The sequence below is a fragment of the Echiichthys vipera genome (assembly GCF_963691815.1).
Source record: "Echiichthys vipera genome assembly, chromosome: 20".
NCBI lineage: Eukaryota > Metazoa > Chordata > Actinopteri > Perciformes > Trachinidae > Echiichthys > Echiichthys vipera.
The window spans coordinates 9049548-9066810 of record NC_139845.1 but is presented as its reverse complement, the minus strand read 5'-3'; the positions used below and the strand labels follow the sequence as shown (position 1 = coordinate 9066810).

General features: G+C 41.1%; 1 protein-coding gene across 2 annotated transcripts; it reads left to right on the top strand.

The window, feature by feature from the left end:
* Positions 1-325: 325 nt before the first annotated feature.
* Positions 326-11468, top strand: tspan11 (tetraspanin 11; the record flags this gene model as incomplete). 2 transcript variants are annotated; one of them, XM_083935436.1, is made up of 7 exons in its annotated part: positions 326-412; positions 2872-3063; positions 5434-5508; positions 7288-7392; positions 7816-7974; positions 8514-8600; positions 11409-11468. In XM_083935436.1, 7 exons carry the CDS (start codon positions 326-328, stop codon positions 11466-11468), a joined length of 765 nt encoding a protein of 254 aa, XP_083791562.1. The 2 variants fall into 2 exon arrangements, with proteins under 2 accessions (XP_083791562.1, XP_083791561.1); XM_083935435.1 differs by lacking the exon at positions 11409-11468 and adding an exon at positions 9520-9630.
* Between the last annotated feature and the right edge of the window lie 5795 nt (positions 11469-17263).

Genomic DNA, 17263 nt, shown 5'->3' with positions numbered 1-17263 from the left:
CTGTTTTTAGAATACTTGTGTTGTGTTTGGGATTCCCAGTTAATTTGTGATATGTTTATTATTTTTTTTATCCTGCATTTGCTTTGACTTTTTGGTATTATGGGGGATATTGAGGTCAATCAGGAAGCCTTGAAGTATCAAACTCTATTAATCAGAGACAATATTGTTCTACAAATCGTTTCAGTGCTTTTACTGAACAGTATGCTGAAATGAAAGTTTTGTTAATGTGAAAGCCATATAAGCAAGGGATCTCAAACCTTTTGACTGTAATAGTTTGAGTTTCCCATTATCCTCTCCTTACACTTTCAGAATGAACTGAAGGAAGATGTCGGCAGTTTCCAAAGATTACCAGGAGGACTGGCTGACAGTGTGTCTCAAGTACCTGCTCTTTGTTTTCAACTTCCTCTTCTGGGTAAGTGAGCGCTGTAAATATAGTTCTCTTTTTCAGCTACCTACACTCCCAAAAACCGTACAGGAAAAAACCTTTATAATGTATATAATTGTGTATACTCAAACAGAATCCAATAAGCTTTGAATTGAACCTCTTTTTGCAGCCAATGCATTGAGATAACGTTGACAGGTCTCACAGTGACTGTAAATACCATGAAGACAAGGAGATAAGTGCAGTTATTATAGTTAAATTTCACTCGGTTTTTTAGTGAAAAGGGGACCATAATTTGGTGCTATAAGACAGTAAATATTTAATGTTCCTCTGAAACTGCAGGCAGAGAGACATTAAAGGGAAGGAGTCATGTAGAAACGGGGCAAGGATGCAGGAGGCTTCTACTGTAAGTCTGAAAAGGCTGAGCTATGGACTCGGTCCAAAGTGAGTCATAGATTATTTAGTGTCAGACCTGCTTTCTGGCACTACACTTTGTTATACTCTCAAAGTCTGAGGCAAAGAGAATATTGTACGTGTAGAGAAAGAGACACTTCTGTGTGTGGCAGAGGTTCAAGAGAGAAAAGGGATCAAGCTTTACTATCAGGCTTGAGTTTGTGCTCTGTCACTCATCCCCTTAAAATTCCTCCCGTCTCCCTCTCCTCCGTGGGCAACAGGCTCTACTCTTTAGGCAATAAATCTTTTGTCAGGACATTGCTGGCTCCTCAAATTTTTTTGTTATTAACAAAGAGCAGTGTACAAATCATTCAGTTTGTCATCTTGATAATCCTAATAAACAGATTCTGTGTAGGAATGTAGAGTCTGTAGTCATCGGTCTGGCTTCCGTTTGTAGTCCAAGTAGTATTGACCATTCACGTTTGAGCTGGCTTCGGTTGCATGCAGGCAACAGTCCGTGTGGAGAGCAAACAAGGCAAAACATATTGGCTATCATACAGTGACTGCACCAATCTGCTAATGTCTGACATTGATTTAGTTTTTTCATTAGGGCTTTGTTATTATTTATCCGTGTTCATATGCAGATATCTGTTTATAGAGACACTATCTCTTTACTAATGACTGCCTTGGCCCGGATAGCTGCTGGCTACACCGGAAAGCCCGAAATATTAGCCGTTGCCGGGTTCCGAGTTTGTTCATCTTGCTAAATATCAAATCTTTCCTTGGTACAGCCACAGCAAATTGGATATATTCATTTCTACTGCCAAGGATTTTAAGGGATTTGTATTAAATAAGTGGGCGACACGGTGGTGTGGTGGTTAGCACTGTCGCAACACAGCGAGAGCGGTTCCTGGTTCGAATCTGGACTGGGGACCTTCTGTGTGGAGTTTGCATGTTCTCCCCGTGTCTGCGTGGGTTTTCTTGGGGATCTCCAGTTTCCTCCCACAGTCCAAAGACGTGCAGGTGTTAGATTAATTGATGACTCTAAAATTACCTGTAGGTGTGAGTGGTTGTCTGTCTCTGTTCGTCTCTATGTGCCCTGCGATAGACTGGCGTCATTGTCCAGGGTTACCCCGCCTCACGCCCGATGTCAGCTGGGATCGGCTCCAGCCCCCTGCGACCCCCACAGGGACAAGCGGTTGAAGATGAATGAATGAAATAAATAAGTAGTTTTGATACTGGATTTGGATTGAGGAAAACACTATGACTTTTTATGCCAAGCCCAAACCATGACCGTTTATAACTATTAAGTATATTTAACACTGCAGCTCACAGTCAGTATCCATGTTTAAAACATTCTAAAGTGAATTTATTATTATCTCAGTGTAACTAAAATAAATCCTCACTATGGCGTACTTTGTGAGGAGACATCTCCCTCAGGCCCCTGTTTATCCAAGTGGTGCTCCTTGGTTGGACATGTGTTGTGAGTTTTTGGACTGAAATGGAATGGGAGGAAGAAGGGGTGAGACCGAGGCATTTCCTCTCCGTCTGCCTTTGAATCTAATGAGAGGAACAGATCCTGGACGCCACCCTGGAAGGAGGAAGTGGTCATTATGCCCTAACCTTTGAAGCCTCACTGCTCCTCTGGATGTTATTCTTTATGCCTGACCACTTCTCATGTTTTCTCTTTCTATTTTCCTTTTTTTTCTTTCTTATGCCCCTTGTCACTCACCCACTGTCCTCTCATGTTGTTCCATTTTGTGCCTCCTTTGAACTCACTTCCATTTGTCACTTCCTGCCCTTTAAAGTGTTATACTTTTTTGTTTCTTTTTTCTTTTAGGATTGAATTGACATGACACACTGATTGTTTTTCACAGTATTTACTTCCTCTGTTCAAGTCATCCACCTTTCCTCTTTCTCCATTATATGACTCTTTTCACCATGCCTTCATTGTGCCTCGATCATGTCCTTACATCTTTTGCTCCTTCTCTGGAAGCTTTTGCTACGCCCATATCAATTTTAATGTTTCCCATTCTTTATCTTTATATTCTAATATCGTTTTCACCACTCCACCTCCTCTCTCCCTTCTCTTCCAGGTGGGTGGAGCAGCCGTTTTGAGTGTAGGAGTCTGGACACTGGTGGAGAAGAGTGACTACTTGAGTCTGCTGGCCTCCAGCACTTTTGCTGTCTCGGCATATATCCTCATCCTGGCCGGCAGCCTGGTGGTTGTTACGGGCTTCTTGGGGTGTTGTGCTGTCATCCGGGAGCAGAAAAGCTGTCTGTCCGCGGTGAGATGGGACCCATGGAGACGGGATTTAAGTTTGTTGTAAAGGTGTGGGGTAGACTGTATAGTGTTTTATGTGATGGCGACGGCATGTGAATTTTGACCGCTATAGTTATTGCCTTTCCAAGAAACAATTTAAGATATGTCATTACTGGGGATGGGAAAATACGAGTAACTCAAGATACGACACTGTGTCAATATTTGGCCCTCGATAATGATGATATCACAATGTGTGATACTTTCACACATTACTTTCATCTACAAATCATCATATCTATCTAAATTATGAAAATTACCAAGAATAAGGCAGGAATTCTGTATTTATTCACAGAACTGACTGCTTATCAGATTCTTTATTGTGCATTACAAACTGGCCTATCGCACATAAAACAATGTGGAACAAATTGCAGTGCCCCTTTAACACACACTGACCACAGCTTCTTAGTATGACTCTTGTGCATCACCCTAGTCTGATGTCTGTGGGATTGCAGCTCCCAGTTGTTATCAATAAACCGAGCAGTAATGGTCACATGGGACTCGGTGGCCCTCAAAGTCCAGCCATCACAGGTAAGTGCAACTCTTTGAGCAGGGTGTAGTACATACTCAACCTTTGCTCTCGTCTCTGCATACACTGCTGGAGCAGCTTTATCAGTGAAATATCTCCGACTTGGTATTTCGGATCTCGGTTCCAGTGTTCTCTGCATTCGGCGAAAACCTTCGTTTTGTAGAGCCGAAGGTCCTTCTAAATGAACCAGGCAATGGACTTGGTAATACTCGCAGCCCTTTGGGATGCTAGAGGAAGCTTTGCTTTGAAAAGTAAATCGAGTGAAGGCTGACTTCCAGGTGCACCGTAGTGTCTCATAGGTTATACAATTTGAATGATCATGTGGCCAACAATGTTGAAGGTCCAGAATACTGGTTAGTGGTCTTAGAATGTCATGATTGCCTTCTCTGTGCAACTACATATAAGTAAAGCGTCAACATAACTTGGCACTCCTCCATTGTCTTCTAGTCTAAGGTCTGTACTGGATGCTGACACATGGCTCTGACAGGGACCTTACTGTCCTCATTATTTTACAAAAACGGGGCCCAGTGGGAGAAAGGTAGGCGGGAGGTTAACATTCAATGCCGCAGGACTATTTATAGGTCTGTCTTTAAACTGTTGATGGCTGGAGCAATAGGAGAGACAAATAGGCTTGCAGGAGCGAAGAAGTAGATGTCTGTGGTGCATTTTGGTTGAATACCAACTGTATAGATGTACTTTTTATAGATTAGTTTGGAGAGATCAATGTGGGATGTATGTGTGTGTCTGTTTGTGTATAAAGGACTAAATTGCTAAAGTTAGCATTTTGTGTGGGCAGCATGCACATACAGACTGAAGTGTTTTTTTTGTTTTGTTTTGTTCTTTTAAATCTTGTCACCATGAGACACCTAGCAGGCTGTGTGAGACATAATTACTGCAAAACAGAACATTTGCTCAAGTGTCTTCTAGATTAATTCAGTGAGTCTCTTGCTCCCCTGCGGCTGTTTGTTTGACCACTAGTTTGCCATCACTTTGTTTCCACATTTACGCAGGCTGGGTAGTAGCATCTGTCTCTCCATTTTTTCTCAAGTGAAGCAGCACTGGTAGGCCTGCTGCGACAGGTGGGCCGAATTAGTTTTATATGCGTTTACATTACACGGTACGGCCCATACTCGTTTGGGATATACGAACCATTTTATGAATAGTCAAAAGTGTGTGCTGTTATAGCTGGAAAAAGCGTTCTGCAACCTTCTGTCAGAGCAACATAAATGTGTAGATGAGCTGTGTAGGACACCGTTTATATAACTATGCTCTGTGTTTCAGTATGTAAAATAGTGCTTCCACTATAAAGCTCACAATTAGACAATTAGAGCCACCAGTTTTTATTTTTCACTGGCATTTTAGTTCTTAGTGTTGAGCTTTAGTTTTAGTTAATCTTATGTCCATTAAGTAATATCCATTACATTCATAGTTTGTTTATGCTGGGGTGATGATTCCTATTTAAATCCCCATCATTTAGTGAGATAATGTTTTGAAGTAAATTATGATACAAAATGGAACGGATTTTTAGCAGCAGCAAGAGCTCTTTAATGATGCCCAAGAGAAATCAGAGTCTACAGCCTGTCAAATGGGTTTCTGGTTTGTCTCTTTGTGTGCAGCATTGCCATCTGTGTTAGAAGTGACAGATGCAGCATGATGACAGTTGATGGAAGGTTTTACTGAGCCGTCACAATGTGAGCAACTTTCTCAAATGAGTTAGCTCAGTTCATTGTGATGAAGCGGAAGTGTTCAGTTGAATTTATTGAATTGCTTAATCCTGTGCTTTCTCTCTACCCTGTTTGTCATTCACAGTATTTCTTCTGCCTGCTGTTTATCTTCTTGATTGAACTGGTGGCTGGAGTACTGGCTTATGTCTATTGCCAGAGGGTAAGAGAAAATATTCTTATAGTTTGGTTGGGGATAGAATGGAGTGTGCATGCAGGCGGTGAAGGTGTTTTGCCAAGAGAAAGTTAGAATTGCTTTTTAAGTTTGAGTGTTACAGATTGGGGCAGACCCCTGAGTTTACGTTGAAGTGGAGAACGTTCTGCAAAGTAGATAAAGCTCTGCAGTGGAACCCCCCAAACAGTGTTGTGAAATAGAGACTAAAATATTACAAAGATTATTTTTTTTCTTGTTCAGGGCTCTTGATTTCCATCTCGGGATAGGTTACTGTCGATTTTTCTCAAGGGCATCATTATGTACTTTAAAGGAGGTTGCTATGTGCCTACCAATGAATTTATTTGAATACCATTGACTGGATTAAATATGGATGTAGTCTCTGTGGCATTACCCATAGGTTTCTGAAAAGCCCTCTAAATGAAGCTCAGACTGGGTGGTGCCCAACTCCTGGCTAATTCAAATATAGGCAAAGAGGTGAAGCATCCGTGGATGCCACAGAACTTTGCATTTGTACCAGGCTGTAAACATGTTTAGGAACAGACTCGCTTGTGAAACGAGCCTCAAGTGGCCATTTGAGGAACTGCAGTTTTTGGCACTTCCTGCAGAGGCTTCAGTTTTAACTGCTTAATGGATGGCCACATTTTTTTTACCCTGTTGTCTTGACTCGTATAACTCTCTGATTTTAGTGCAAACTGACTTCATTTCCCTTTTTTTCATGAAAAGGTTTCGCAGTGGTCTTTGTTCCATCTCAAAGGACACGGATGATGATGATGAGTCACTGGAGATCAACAGTAGATCTTTGAGCTTGTTTTTTTTTTGCTTTCTTTTTATATACGTGTGTGTTTGCCACCTCCACTGAGTGTTATGTTCAGTGTCTGGAGTTTATCTAACACATAGCTCAAAGGATCTTGTTATCTCACAAATGTCTGTCTGTCAGTCAGCTAGGACTACAAAGAGCACCATGCTTTCTGCGAGTTCAGAGATTTATACTATGGCAAAGGGTTCAGGATAGAATCACTTTAAAGATAAGGGTGCTCATCCTTTCTCTCTGTGTCTCATTGTCTCTTGTGCGTGTGTGCATGCACAAACGTATACACTCACCAAAGGCTATTGTTAAAGTCTGTTTTTGCTGTATTTTTCATCTTACTTTTCAATTGCAGCTCTCACAGATGAGTGGGAGTGGCTCCCTGTCTATCTCGTCCTAATCCACCCACTTTTTCACTTTCAACAAGCTGCTAACTTCAACGCTCTCTCACCTTCAAGTCTTTGCTCTTGCTCATTTTTGCATTTGATGTGTTTCATATGAAATAAATGAAGCAGCTTGTGGTTTCAAAATCAATTTTGCTCTTTCCCATAAATATTCCCCCACCATCTCTTTCTCACTCATGCACACTGTTTCTGTGTGTGTGTGTGTGTGTGTGTGTGTGTGTGTGTGTGTGTGTGTGTGTGTGTGTGTGTGTGTGTGTGTGTGTGTGTGTGTGTGTGTGTGTGTGTGTGTGTGTGTGTGTGTGTGTGTGTGTGTGTGTGTGTGTGTGTGTGTGTGTGTGTGTGTGTGTGTGTGTGTGTGTGTGTGTGTGTGTGTGTGTGTGTGTGTGTGTGTGTGTGTGTGTGTGTGTGTGTGTGTGTGTGTGTGTGTGTGTGTGTGTGTGTGTGTGTGTGTGTGTGTGTGTGTGTGTGTGTGTGTGTGTGTGTGTGTGTGTGTGTGTGTGTGCGTGCGTGTGTGTGTGTGTGCTGTCTGCTGTCTCTCTCCTCGTTCCTCATTTCCAGCTGAGTGAAGAGCTGAAGCAGCATCTCAACCAGACTATGACAGATAACTACGCCCAGCCGGGGAGGGAGGCCATCACATTAGCTGTGGACAGACTACAACAGGACGTATGGACTGTATTTACTACAGCCTCTGTGGCTTTGTTTGGTTTATGTAAGATGATATGCTGCACTTGTCTTCAGATAGAATATACAGTGTGTATAGTCGCACTGAGTTATAAATTTGTTTTCAATAACTGGAGATACAGTCGAGGAATTGCTCGTACGTCTTTGTTTTCCATTGGGGTTTGCTCAAAGTATTGTTTTTAAAATGACGAAATTCTCAGGGATTTAGTCATTGTGTCCGAGTCCCTCAGAGGAAGGAGAACCACGGCTTTCAGTGGCAAGAATTGTCAGAATTTTATAGAAAAATGATTCGAGCTAAATAACGAATCCTTAAAAAATGTCTTGGTTATTACAAAGCGAAGGACATGTACTTTTATAGCAGTGTGTGACATCATAAAACAAAATCCTTTCTTTTCCCGCCTCCAGTTCAAGTGCTGTGGCAGCAACAACTCCCGTGATTGGATGACGAGTGTGTACATGTCGTCAAAGCAGGCAGAAGACAGAGTTGTGCCTGACAGCTGCTGTAAGACCATCACCCCTCACTGTGGCAAGAGAGACCACCCCTCCAACATTTACAAGGTGGAGGTCAGTGGACTACACACATCTGGGAGAGAAAAAAACTAAACAGCAAGCATCAATATTCAGTCTAAATCTTCGGTAAATACATTTACATTTACATAGACGTAGCATTCATGGAATTATCTAACGGGAAAACCTGTCTGACAAAATTAGTTCTCTGAAAATGAATAAAAGATGATGTTTTGAATGCTTATCCCTGGTGCTCCGTTGAAGTTTTTCCACCTTTTTGTTTCAAACCCTTCAGTTCTCCAGCTGAAAGTGGTCGCATGTGCGGTTAGATTTTTATTTGTGTTATTAACGAGAGAAGTTTGGTTAGAAGAGAGTTTAAATGTGAACGGTACCCAACCCTAGTAAACATGGTCTGAAAATGTACTTATGATAACTAGGCTGGAGTATACTAGTTTTAATAAACCCATATGTTCCCTGTAGTGTGTTCTACTTCTTGGCCGCAACGATTTGGAGACGAGCTTTGAAGGGCGTGTGAGCGTATCTCTGCAATGCATTCTCTTTTATATGATTTAAACTTTCAACCTCTGACTCTGCAGGGGGGTTGCATCACTAAGCTGGAGCAGTTTCTGGCCGACCACCTGTTGGTCATTGGTGCTGTGGGAATAGGAGTGGCTTGCCTGCAGGTAAGTAAAATTATATGATTCAGATGCAGACGGAATACTATTCAAACTATTCCTTTGTTAAATACACCCAGACCGCTGGGTTTTAATCTTTCCATTACTAAAAATGTATCGTCGTAGGTGAACAACCTCAAAATGGATTATTTTTTTCCATCTCTTATCTCTCAGTCATTATCTGATTTTGTTTATTCCTGTTATTTGATTTGTCCCTGCCTGAGATGGACTTGAGCTTTTAAGCCTTCCAGAGGCCAAGGAGGCAAACAGGGGTGCTTTTTCAAATGTATTTAATTCTATGCTGGCTGACAGTCCTTTTCCAGCTTTGCACCATCTTTGTCAATTAACTGGAGTGAAACTTGAGACCAAACAAACCTGCAATGATTCTCTCCAGTGGTATTTGTATGACTGATACAGTATGCCCTTTTAATGTCAATCACATCACATACTGCTCCGGCTGAATAGTTTCAATCTGGACCATGGGAACTGAGAATAAGGCCAGGTGTCCTGCATAAGACCAGAAGTACTCAACTGTAACAATAGAGGCTTTGCAACAGCAAAACCTGAGAGATCACCTGCCCGTGGCAAAGTGAAGATAAAGTTTTCCGTGAACCATTGCTGTAATGTGAAGATTGTTTTTCATCTCTGAATGATCTAAATGGATTATGCTTACTATAAAGACGAACATACCCCGGAGAAATAGATGTTAAATCCAAAGTGATTTGTGCTGAACACAATGCATTTCAATCCAAGCATATATTTGCTTTCCTTTTGTACTGTACGTGTTCCAGTCTGTCTAAATGTTGGTACTTTTCCTGTCTCTACAGTCGTCACTGTCAGACTAACTGAAATCATGTAGATTTGTTTAAACCACCTGTCTATGGTGAATTGTACTGTATGTCTTTGTCTGTGTGTGTGGTCACTGTAGCTGGCCGGGGCAGTCTTGACAGCCTGCTTTATCTATCTGCTCTATAAAGAAGAGGAAGAGGACTTCGGTACATTGTGATTTAGGTCTTTTGTGGTTTAATCAACTGGAGAGACAAGGTTGGAAAGCATTGTGGAAATCGGACTGCATGTTTGTCCTTGTCTGATTGTCTGCCCTGTGTTAAATGTGAAATGTGTGCGCTATGGACTACTAAATGGTCTACATGGTCTTCTGCTGAGTGTGAAGCATGCAGCTACCTGGCTTTGGCTCTATGTGGCAGATTGTTGCTCTGTATGTTGTGATAATGGGCTGTTGTGGCTGCTAAACATGTGATACAGATCAAACGCATCACGAGAATGACTTGATTAATCAAAACTTCACTGCTTCTGGACAATTATGTTGTTGCCAAGAGTCATATTCTGTGTCTTTATGTACCTGCGCTGACAAGAAAAGGGAAAAAAAAACGGCTATGGTGAAATCTGTATTCACAGAATATACCAAGCTATTACACTGTTACATCATTGCACTGTTGTATCAACATTAACTTTTTTTTTTCTGAAATTAGTCCTCAAGAAAGTGGCTGTTTCCTCTCATGTCATCTATGCCAAAAATATCTTGCGTCTACATATCCGTCACTGGTGGTGAAGTGGGAAAAAAAAAAGTCTGAAACTCTTCCTGAAGACAGATTGTGATGAGTCAATACCAATGCGGATTCGCTCGATAAGGCTTTCTCCGAGGGCTTTTAGAGACTCAGAGATTGAATCTGGGCACTTGCCTGTTTATCCATCAATCCTGGCAGGCCCAGTGGCTCTGGTCAATATCTGTTCCTGCTGTTCTTACTATATTTTTGGACCTTTTCTGTAGTAGTAGTAGTCGTATAGTGTAGTGACTCTACAAGTCATGTCTCAGATTCTTTTAATGTCCTGCGAAAACACCTGTGTACTTACCCTGGATTACCCAAGAGATTACAGCATCAGATCAGGTGTCTTTTTAAAAAATCAGGGATGCAAGAATCTGACTTTTCACGTTCCAATACAGATACCTGGACTTTGGGTATTGTCTGACACAGAATTGATCCGATCGATGGCGCGTGTTTAATAACCTGTATGCCTCACTATGTGTTAGTGGCTCGGATCATTGGATCAAGGCAACATCAGGCTCAACTTAAACATTGCCTAAGTAATAAAAGGATAAATGCAGTAAAACTGAAACAGATTTAAAAAAAATTAATAATATAACGTTTAAAAACCTGATCCCTGTTGTCTATTACTTATTATTATTTTCTCTTTTGACATCAACACCAGAAGAAGCATACAGTTACCTTTAAACCCACAGTCAAAATGAGCTTTTGTGGGGTTAAAAACGTTTTTGTCAGGGACATTGCAGTCCAAGTTTTAACTGACATTAATACACGTGGTTTATATTTGGTCAGATAGGAGTTTATGTCATTATGTCAACGTTAGCAGTAATGGTGAAGTCATGGCCCTGTTTTCTAATGCAGAGCACACTCATTTATTATTGGATGCATTCCTTTTGAAGCCATCACAATGTCACTTTACATTGCTTTGAATGATCTTCAGTCTAATCCCAGATTTCTGTGGTCTTTATGTCCAGTAGCTGTGATGTGACGAATATTTTTGCGCAAATCCTCTTTTTAAACCTCAACCCCCAGCGCTTTTAATTTTGTAGGCTGTGCGCACACATGCTTCTGCAATAATGGCTGCTTGACTTCTGCCATCCCCATAGTAACCAGCTACATACTTTCCAGCAGTCCCTAACCCCCATCACCTTTAACCTTCTCTGTCTCCACAGTCAATAGCATTCAAGCTTCCAGCAGTAGTCAGTGGTGAAATGGAGCAGCACTTTTTTGACCTAACACTTCCTGTTTTCAGGTCTGTGGGATGGTGTTTACCAGCTGCTTGTACAGAAGGATCAAGATGGAGCCTTACTGACCACACCTGACAGAACAACAAACCTGCTGAGACCTAGACTTTAACCTCTGAATCTTGAACTCTGACCTGATGATCTAAGACAAGTGCACAGACATATGCCTGGACACCCACATTGCAGTCAGAAACAATTTGTGCCATTGACCAAAGTAGGGTGTTGTTGTTTTTTTTTTTTTGGTATAGTATTGCATTTACAACGGGCTTCAATCCAGGCTTCTTTCTGTTACCTGACTGTGATCTCGACCTACTGGATCATGTCTGTTTGCTAGATTGCCTTGGCTTAGATGCATGCTTCTTTTGAATAGGACAAAAGAAGACAAAAGAAAGGGACATACTTACTCACAATGCACTCTGCTCAGCTAGTGATAATCCAAATTCGTCGACGTTTTCACTGTGCAGAGATTATGTGTTAGTGGTTTTTGGCCATTTCATTACTTGAGTAAGCTGAGTAACGGAACCGTTTACACGGGTGTCACTGCTAATGAATTAGGTCATTACTGGTTGTATATTTTGTAAACACAATGTGCCTCTTTTACAGATCTGCTGGTAAATGATGTTTGTATTAATTCTGTGCCTGAAATCTTAAAGAGAGCTGACAATGCACTGTGAAAAACAGCAGCAAATGACATCTAGTTTACTATATTTGTAGTTATGTCTTTATTCCTGAAAATTGCAGCCCTGAATGTTCAACTGTGTGATGTGAAAGTGTATTGCTACAAACATGAAGACATTCTCAGATGGTCTAATTTGGTAAAGGGAAAAGTCAGATCTCTGTATGTATAACTCCATCTAGTGGTTCACTGTGGTCGTGCATTGTGTGATATTCTAACTGTATGCTACATTTCAGAAATTTGAAATGCATCAAGCTCCACTATTTATCTTAATGTGTGACATTAAATGTATATGTGTATCAAATGGTTTTGTCATCTAACAAACATTACCTTCTGTGAATTTTAGATGTATTCTCATCTTTTACTACTACTAGTAAAAGATGAGTAGTAGTACTACTACTATGGTGCAGAAGCTAACTTTTGTGAGACCTTAAGCAAAAACGATGTTGTGTTTACTGCCTAATCCATTACTTGCCATCCCTTTTCCTATAGTCATTACTAGTGGAACAGTGAGTGACCTTGTTGCCACTATACTGTAGAAGTGACAGGTCTTTTTGTGGCTGTTGTGAATTATATAGAAATATTGGATACAATTGTTTCTGTTTCAAAGATCAAGAAGTGAAATATCTGACTCAGCACTTAAAACTGTAAAGGGACCTCTTTGGATTTGTGTTTGTGTTTTTTCCTCCCTCGATTGATTGAAGAAGGGTGCTAAATATATGTATTGTGCTCCAACTACTGACTTCAAAATGTTGATATGAGACAAATAAATAAATGTCTAAATATTGTTGCATTAAGAAATGACACTTTTTTTTAATGAAAGCCATGTAAGAGTTGTTTTAGATTGGAAGCTATGATGCCTTGATTGCTACAATGAGTCAACCACTAGAGGGAGGCAAAGATTTTCCAGTTACAAAGGTAGAGGCTTGTACGGTAATCCAATTTGTCATGTCAAAGAATTCTGCCGTTTTATTAAGCAATCCCAATTGAGCCAGTTTGGTCTCTAGTTTGATCTCTTAATAGCAGATGATGCCGTTACCTGTTTGTCTTGTGAAGTCATGTATGGTTACATTTTGATCTTCAGATCTTCTCGGGGCCTCTCAGACCCCCTGTCAAATCAGAACAAGTATGTTGTTACACAGCCACATGTATACTGATGTGTTCTGATACTTGTGAGAACCAAACTGATTTATGCGAACACCAATGGTCCTAACTATTCTCGACGTATTATTAAAGCCACAGATTTATGTGAATCTTTTTAAAATCCGTCTCCCTAATTGTTCCCTCTGCATGCACAGCAGTGTACAGACAACAAGCAGTGTAAAAGTGGTCCAAGATAATGTAAGCTGGAGCGAGATCTCAGGTTAAGATTGGTCACGTCAAGTGTGTGGGCTTCGAGAACATTGTTATGTGTGGGGCCTGCCACAATTCCACATCGGAAAATCCTGTAGGGTTCCCAGTTCAAACCACATGTATTCATTATGCAGAGCTAGTACAGTTCTGTGTGGTTTTAGGGTTTTGTTTAGGCAAAAGTCTTTTCATATTAAACACTGTACCATGCACATAGATTGTCTGTGCATTGTTGTTTGTGCTATATTGTTGCCATATGACCCATTTGTCATTGAAGTCCAAGTTTCTCTCTTATTTTTTTCATTACGCACAGTTCCAGATGACTTAGAAGACGCAGTGTCGGTTCAGAGCGATCTATCATTGTCACCCATTTAGGGAAAAGGGCAAAAAACTTTTTAAAAGAGTTTGGATGTTCTCCAACAGTTTGGCCTCAGTGCGCCCATAGAATCTGTCAGTCCCTTTGTCTTCATCAGCTATAGGAGGATGGCTCCCATTTCCTGCAGATGTCGAACATACTGCGGTGCAGAAAAGGGGCACAGTGATACTGACAAGATAGAAACACACACACACAACTTAGAGGTTGTACACATTAGCATGCGGTTTACACCCTTTGCCAGAAGAGACCCATGAGGGAGAATTAGGAGCAGCTGGAGATCCACCACTCCCATGTGTTGAGGCCTCTCTGCGTCACAAGCACACACACACATTCTTACACCCTCCATCCTCGGCACATTGTTGCTGTAGGGCCGATATTTCAACGGGACAGCTTAAGAAGTGACCTAAGAACACATGTTGAAATTTCGTTTTATCCGTCGACTGAACGTGTTTGCATGTGCAGAGATTAAGTATAATACAAGCAAATTATTCCAGGAATGAGCAAAAACAAAAACAAAAAGTACTGATGCCATCTCCTAAATGAATGCATTTAATTATGTATGCTGTGTATATTCTCCCATGCATGTGAGCGTCCTATCACACACGTGATTTATGGGTTCTCTGTGTCTATAAGGCGTTTGTTGAGCTCTCGTAAAAATGTATTCTGGCATAACGGCGCTATTGTCTCAGTAAGTGCACCTGTGTACAATATGTGCAGAAAAACAAAAGCCTCAGTTACGGTGATCGAACAGTGCGGCGCCTTTAGCATAATGGCTGTGTGGGAAAAGACTTCTGTAACACGTTCTGTGTTGAATGTAACAAGTCTGAAGTTGCACAAGTGCGGTTAAGAATACATTGTGTTCGCATCTGTCTGTGTACGCGTCTGCATTAAGATCACAAAGACAATAAGTGTCTTTTTCCTGAACCAAAACTATGGTTACATCAGTGTCCGACAATCGGGTCTTTGTCTGGCAAATGTAGCTGACTAGACCTGCTTGGAGCTATGTGAACATACAGACAAAATAATGTCAACACTTTGTGGCGAAGGTCTTTGAAGTTAAGTCCATCACAATTGCAGACACTGCTACAAAGGTGGGTCAGATTAGCTTGAATGTCAGTTAGCATTTGTCAGCTATTAAAAGGGGTTTGGAAATGGACTTCAAAGCAACATGACAATCAACTCCAAAGACTAAATTATAGGCTAACTCATCTATACACAAACTGCAGGTGCATGAATTTACCTTCACATAAACAGTACGACAATGGTATGTGTACCTGTACTGTCATACTCTTGACTAGCCTCTCAGCGGGTTTGCGTCAGGATCGCAACACATTGCAGTAGCTCCGGCCATAAATGTGTCTGACAGATTTCTTCAGGGATCAAAGGCGTAGAGAAAAATATGACGTGCAGATAAGTTCAGCACTGGACGTCATGGCTTAGGAGTCTGCAGACCAGCACGCCAAGAGAAAATGAAACCTGTCTGTCATTACCTAGTAAAAATACTTTTTATTTGGTATTTAGAAGTGTAGGTGCCAACATGGACATATGCTATTTTTAGTCATGTATGTTTTATTCCATATTTTATAATGTATATGGAATATACATTACATATATGTATTTCTGATCTACCTCTTTGAGTGCCCTTGTGGTTTTTGTGGTATTTTTGTAGCAGTGCAATTTCCCTTTAGGATTAGTCGTTATCCATCTATGTGCAGTATTTGTGGTGGTGCCTTTGTTAGCAAAAGTCTTGTGCGCCAAACCAACGACCATGTTGGGGCCTAAGAGGTTGGAAGATATAGCAGAGGGGTTGCGAAAACCGAAAAACACATTTGCGCCACACAAAACTGTGTTTATTTTTTCTGACCCTCTGGATGATTTGTCTTGAGAGCCAGATAAAACATTTTTGATCTTCGCCACCATGCATACACATGTGGTCGCAAGTGGAAAAAGTTTTATTTTTTAAGTTTTTCTTGCCCACTTCACACAACAAAGTCTTATGAACTTGCTTCTGCCCTGCCGCTCGCTTTTGGCTGTTTCAAATATAAAAATTTTGTTAGCTTCTTAAATCATCCCTACCTTGGTATGTGTTGCGTATCCCAGCATGCTTTGCATAGCCACTTCCCGTACACAGTGAATGAGTGCAAATTAGTCAGGTTGCGTACATGCATCGTAGGTTTGGGAATCATTTTCTTAAAGGTCCGTATTATGCTAATTTTCAGGATCATACTTTTCGGTTTCTTCTCAGAAACAATTTGGGTTTCTACTTGAACTTATTTGCATGTTTTAATGTTTAAAAAATATTTAAAAAAATATATATTTTTCTGTCTGAACATATAGCTTTATTCACCGACTGAATACAGTCTGAAACGCTCCGTTTTAGTGTCTGTGTAAGGAAGACATGACAGCTTTGGATGCTTTTAATGATTCTTATTTACAGCTAACTACCTTTTAAGCTAAGAGTGCATACCCCAGACCCTTAAATGTTTCCCAATGGCTTCCCAGTACCCCAACAGTTGAGAAAGCTGTGGTTTCTGAGCTGTGTGTGTGTGTGTTTCACAGTGTGCGGGGGAGAGTCTTTGTCCATGGGAGAATGAGTTCGATGGAAACAAACTTCAGAAAGTGTTTCAAGACGGCGTTTCAAAAGCCTGCTGTCTGATAATGATGATGAGCATCATGTTGATGAGGAGTGTTGATTGATACCAAACAGATGGCGGGGTGTTCGCAAGGTTACCCGACCACATTGTGATGTATCGCAGCACCAGCACAGGTACCATAGCGGTACCTGGTGAAAGTGATAACGCAGAAGTTTGTGTACAAATGGAAATATGAGGCTGATGCCAGTGTCTGCGCATTCTGACTGAAACTTCCTGTGATATGAATATGAGAGTGGTGTCCTGTTGTGTACTTGACCAGCATCAACCACTTTGATAAATACTGACAGTTAAATTAGCATGCTTACACAATCTAGCTTTGTGTATCAGTGTGTTTGTGTAACACCCATAGATTGTTGTGATTTGTGGTATATGATGAAATTTGCTTACATTACAGTTGGACTTGACGGGCTTGTTTCCCATGTGAGTCAAAGAAAAGTGTCCGTCTGGGTGAAAAGAACCGGGTTCAAAGTGATGGATGTTGTGTTGCTTATGTGTGGGAGAGCGGTCCAGTGGGGCTATGGAATTTCATGCTTCAACTATGTCAGGAGCACTGCGCTTTAACATGGCTCCTTCGGCATCCACTGATGGTGTCGTTGCACTGTAATTTATACAGGCTGAGTGGTGTTTCTGTTTAAAACGAGGGCTGGAGTCTGTAAACTTTTACAAGCTTGCTGTAGTCTGTCTCTAAACCCTAGATATTGTTATGTCAGTTGGTTAGCATGCACAGTATGCCCTTTTATGAGCTGAAGGTTTATCAGGAACGGGAAAGAGAGAGGGGGGTGACATGCAGCAAAGGGCTACAGGTTG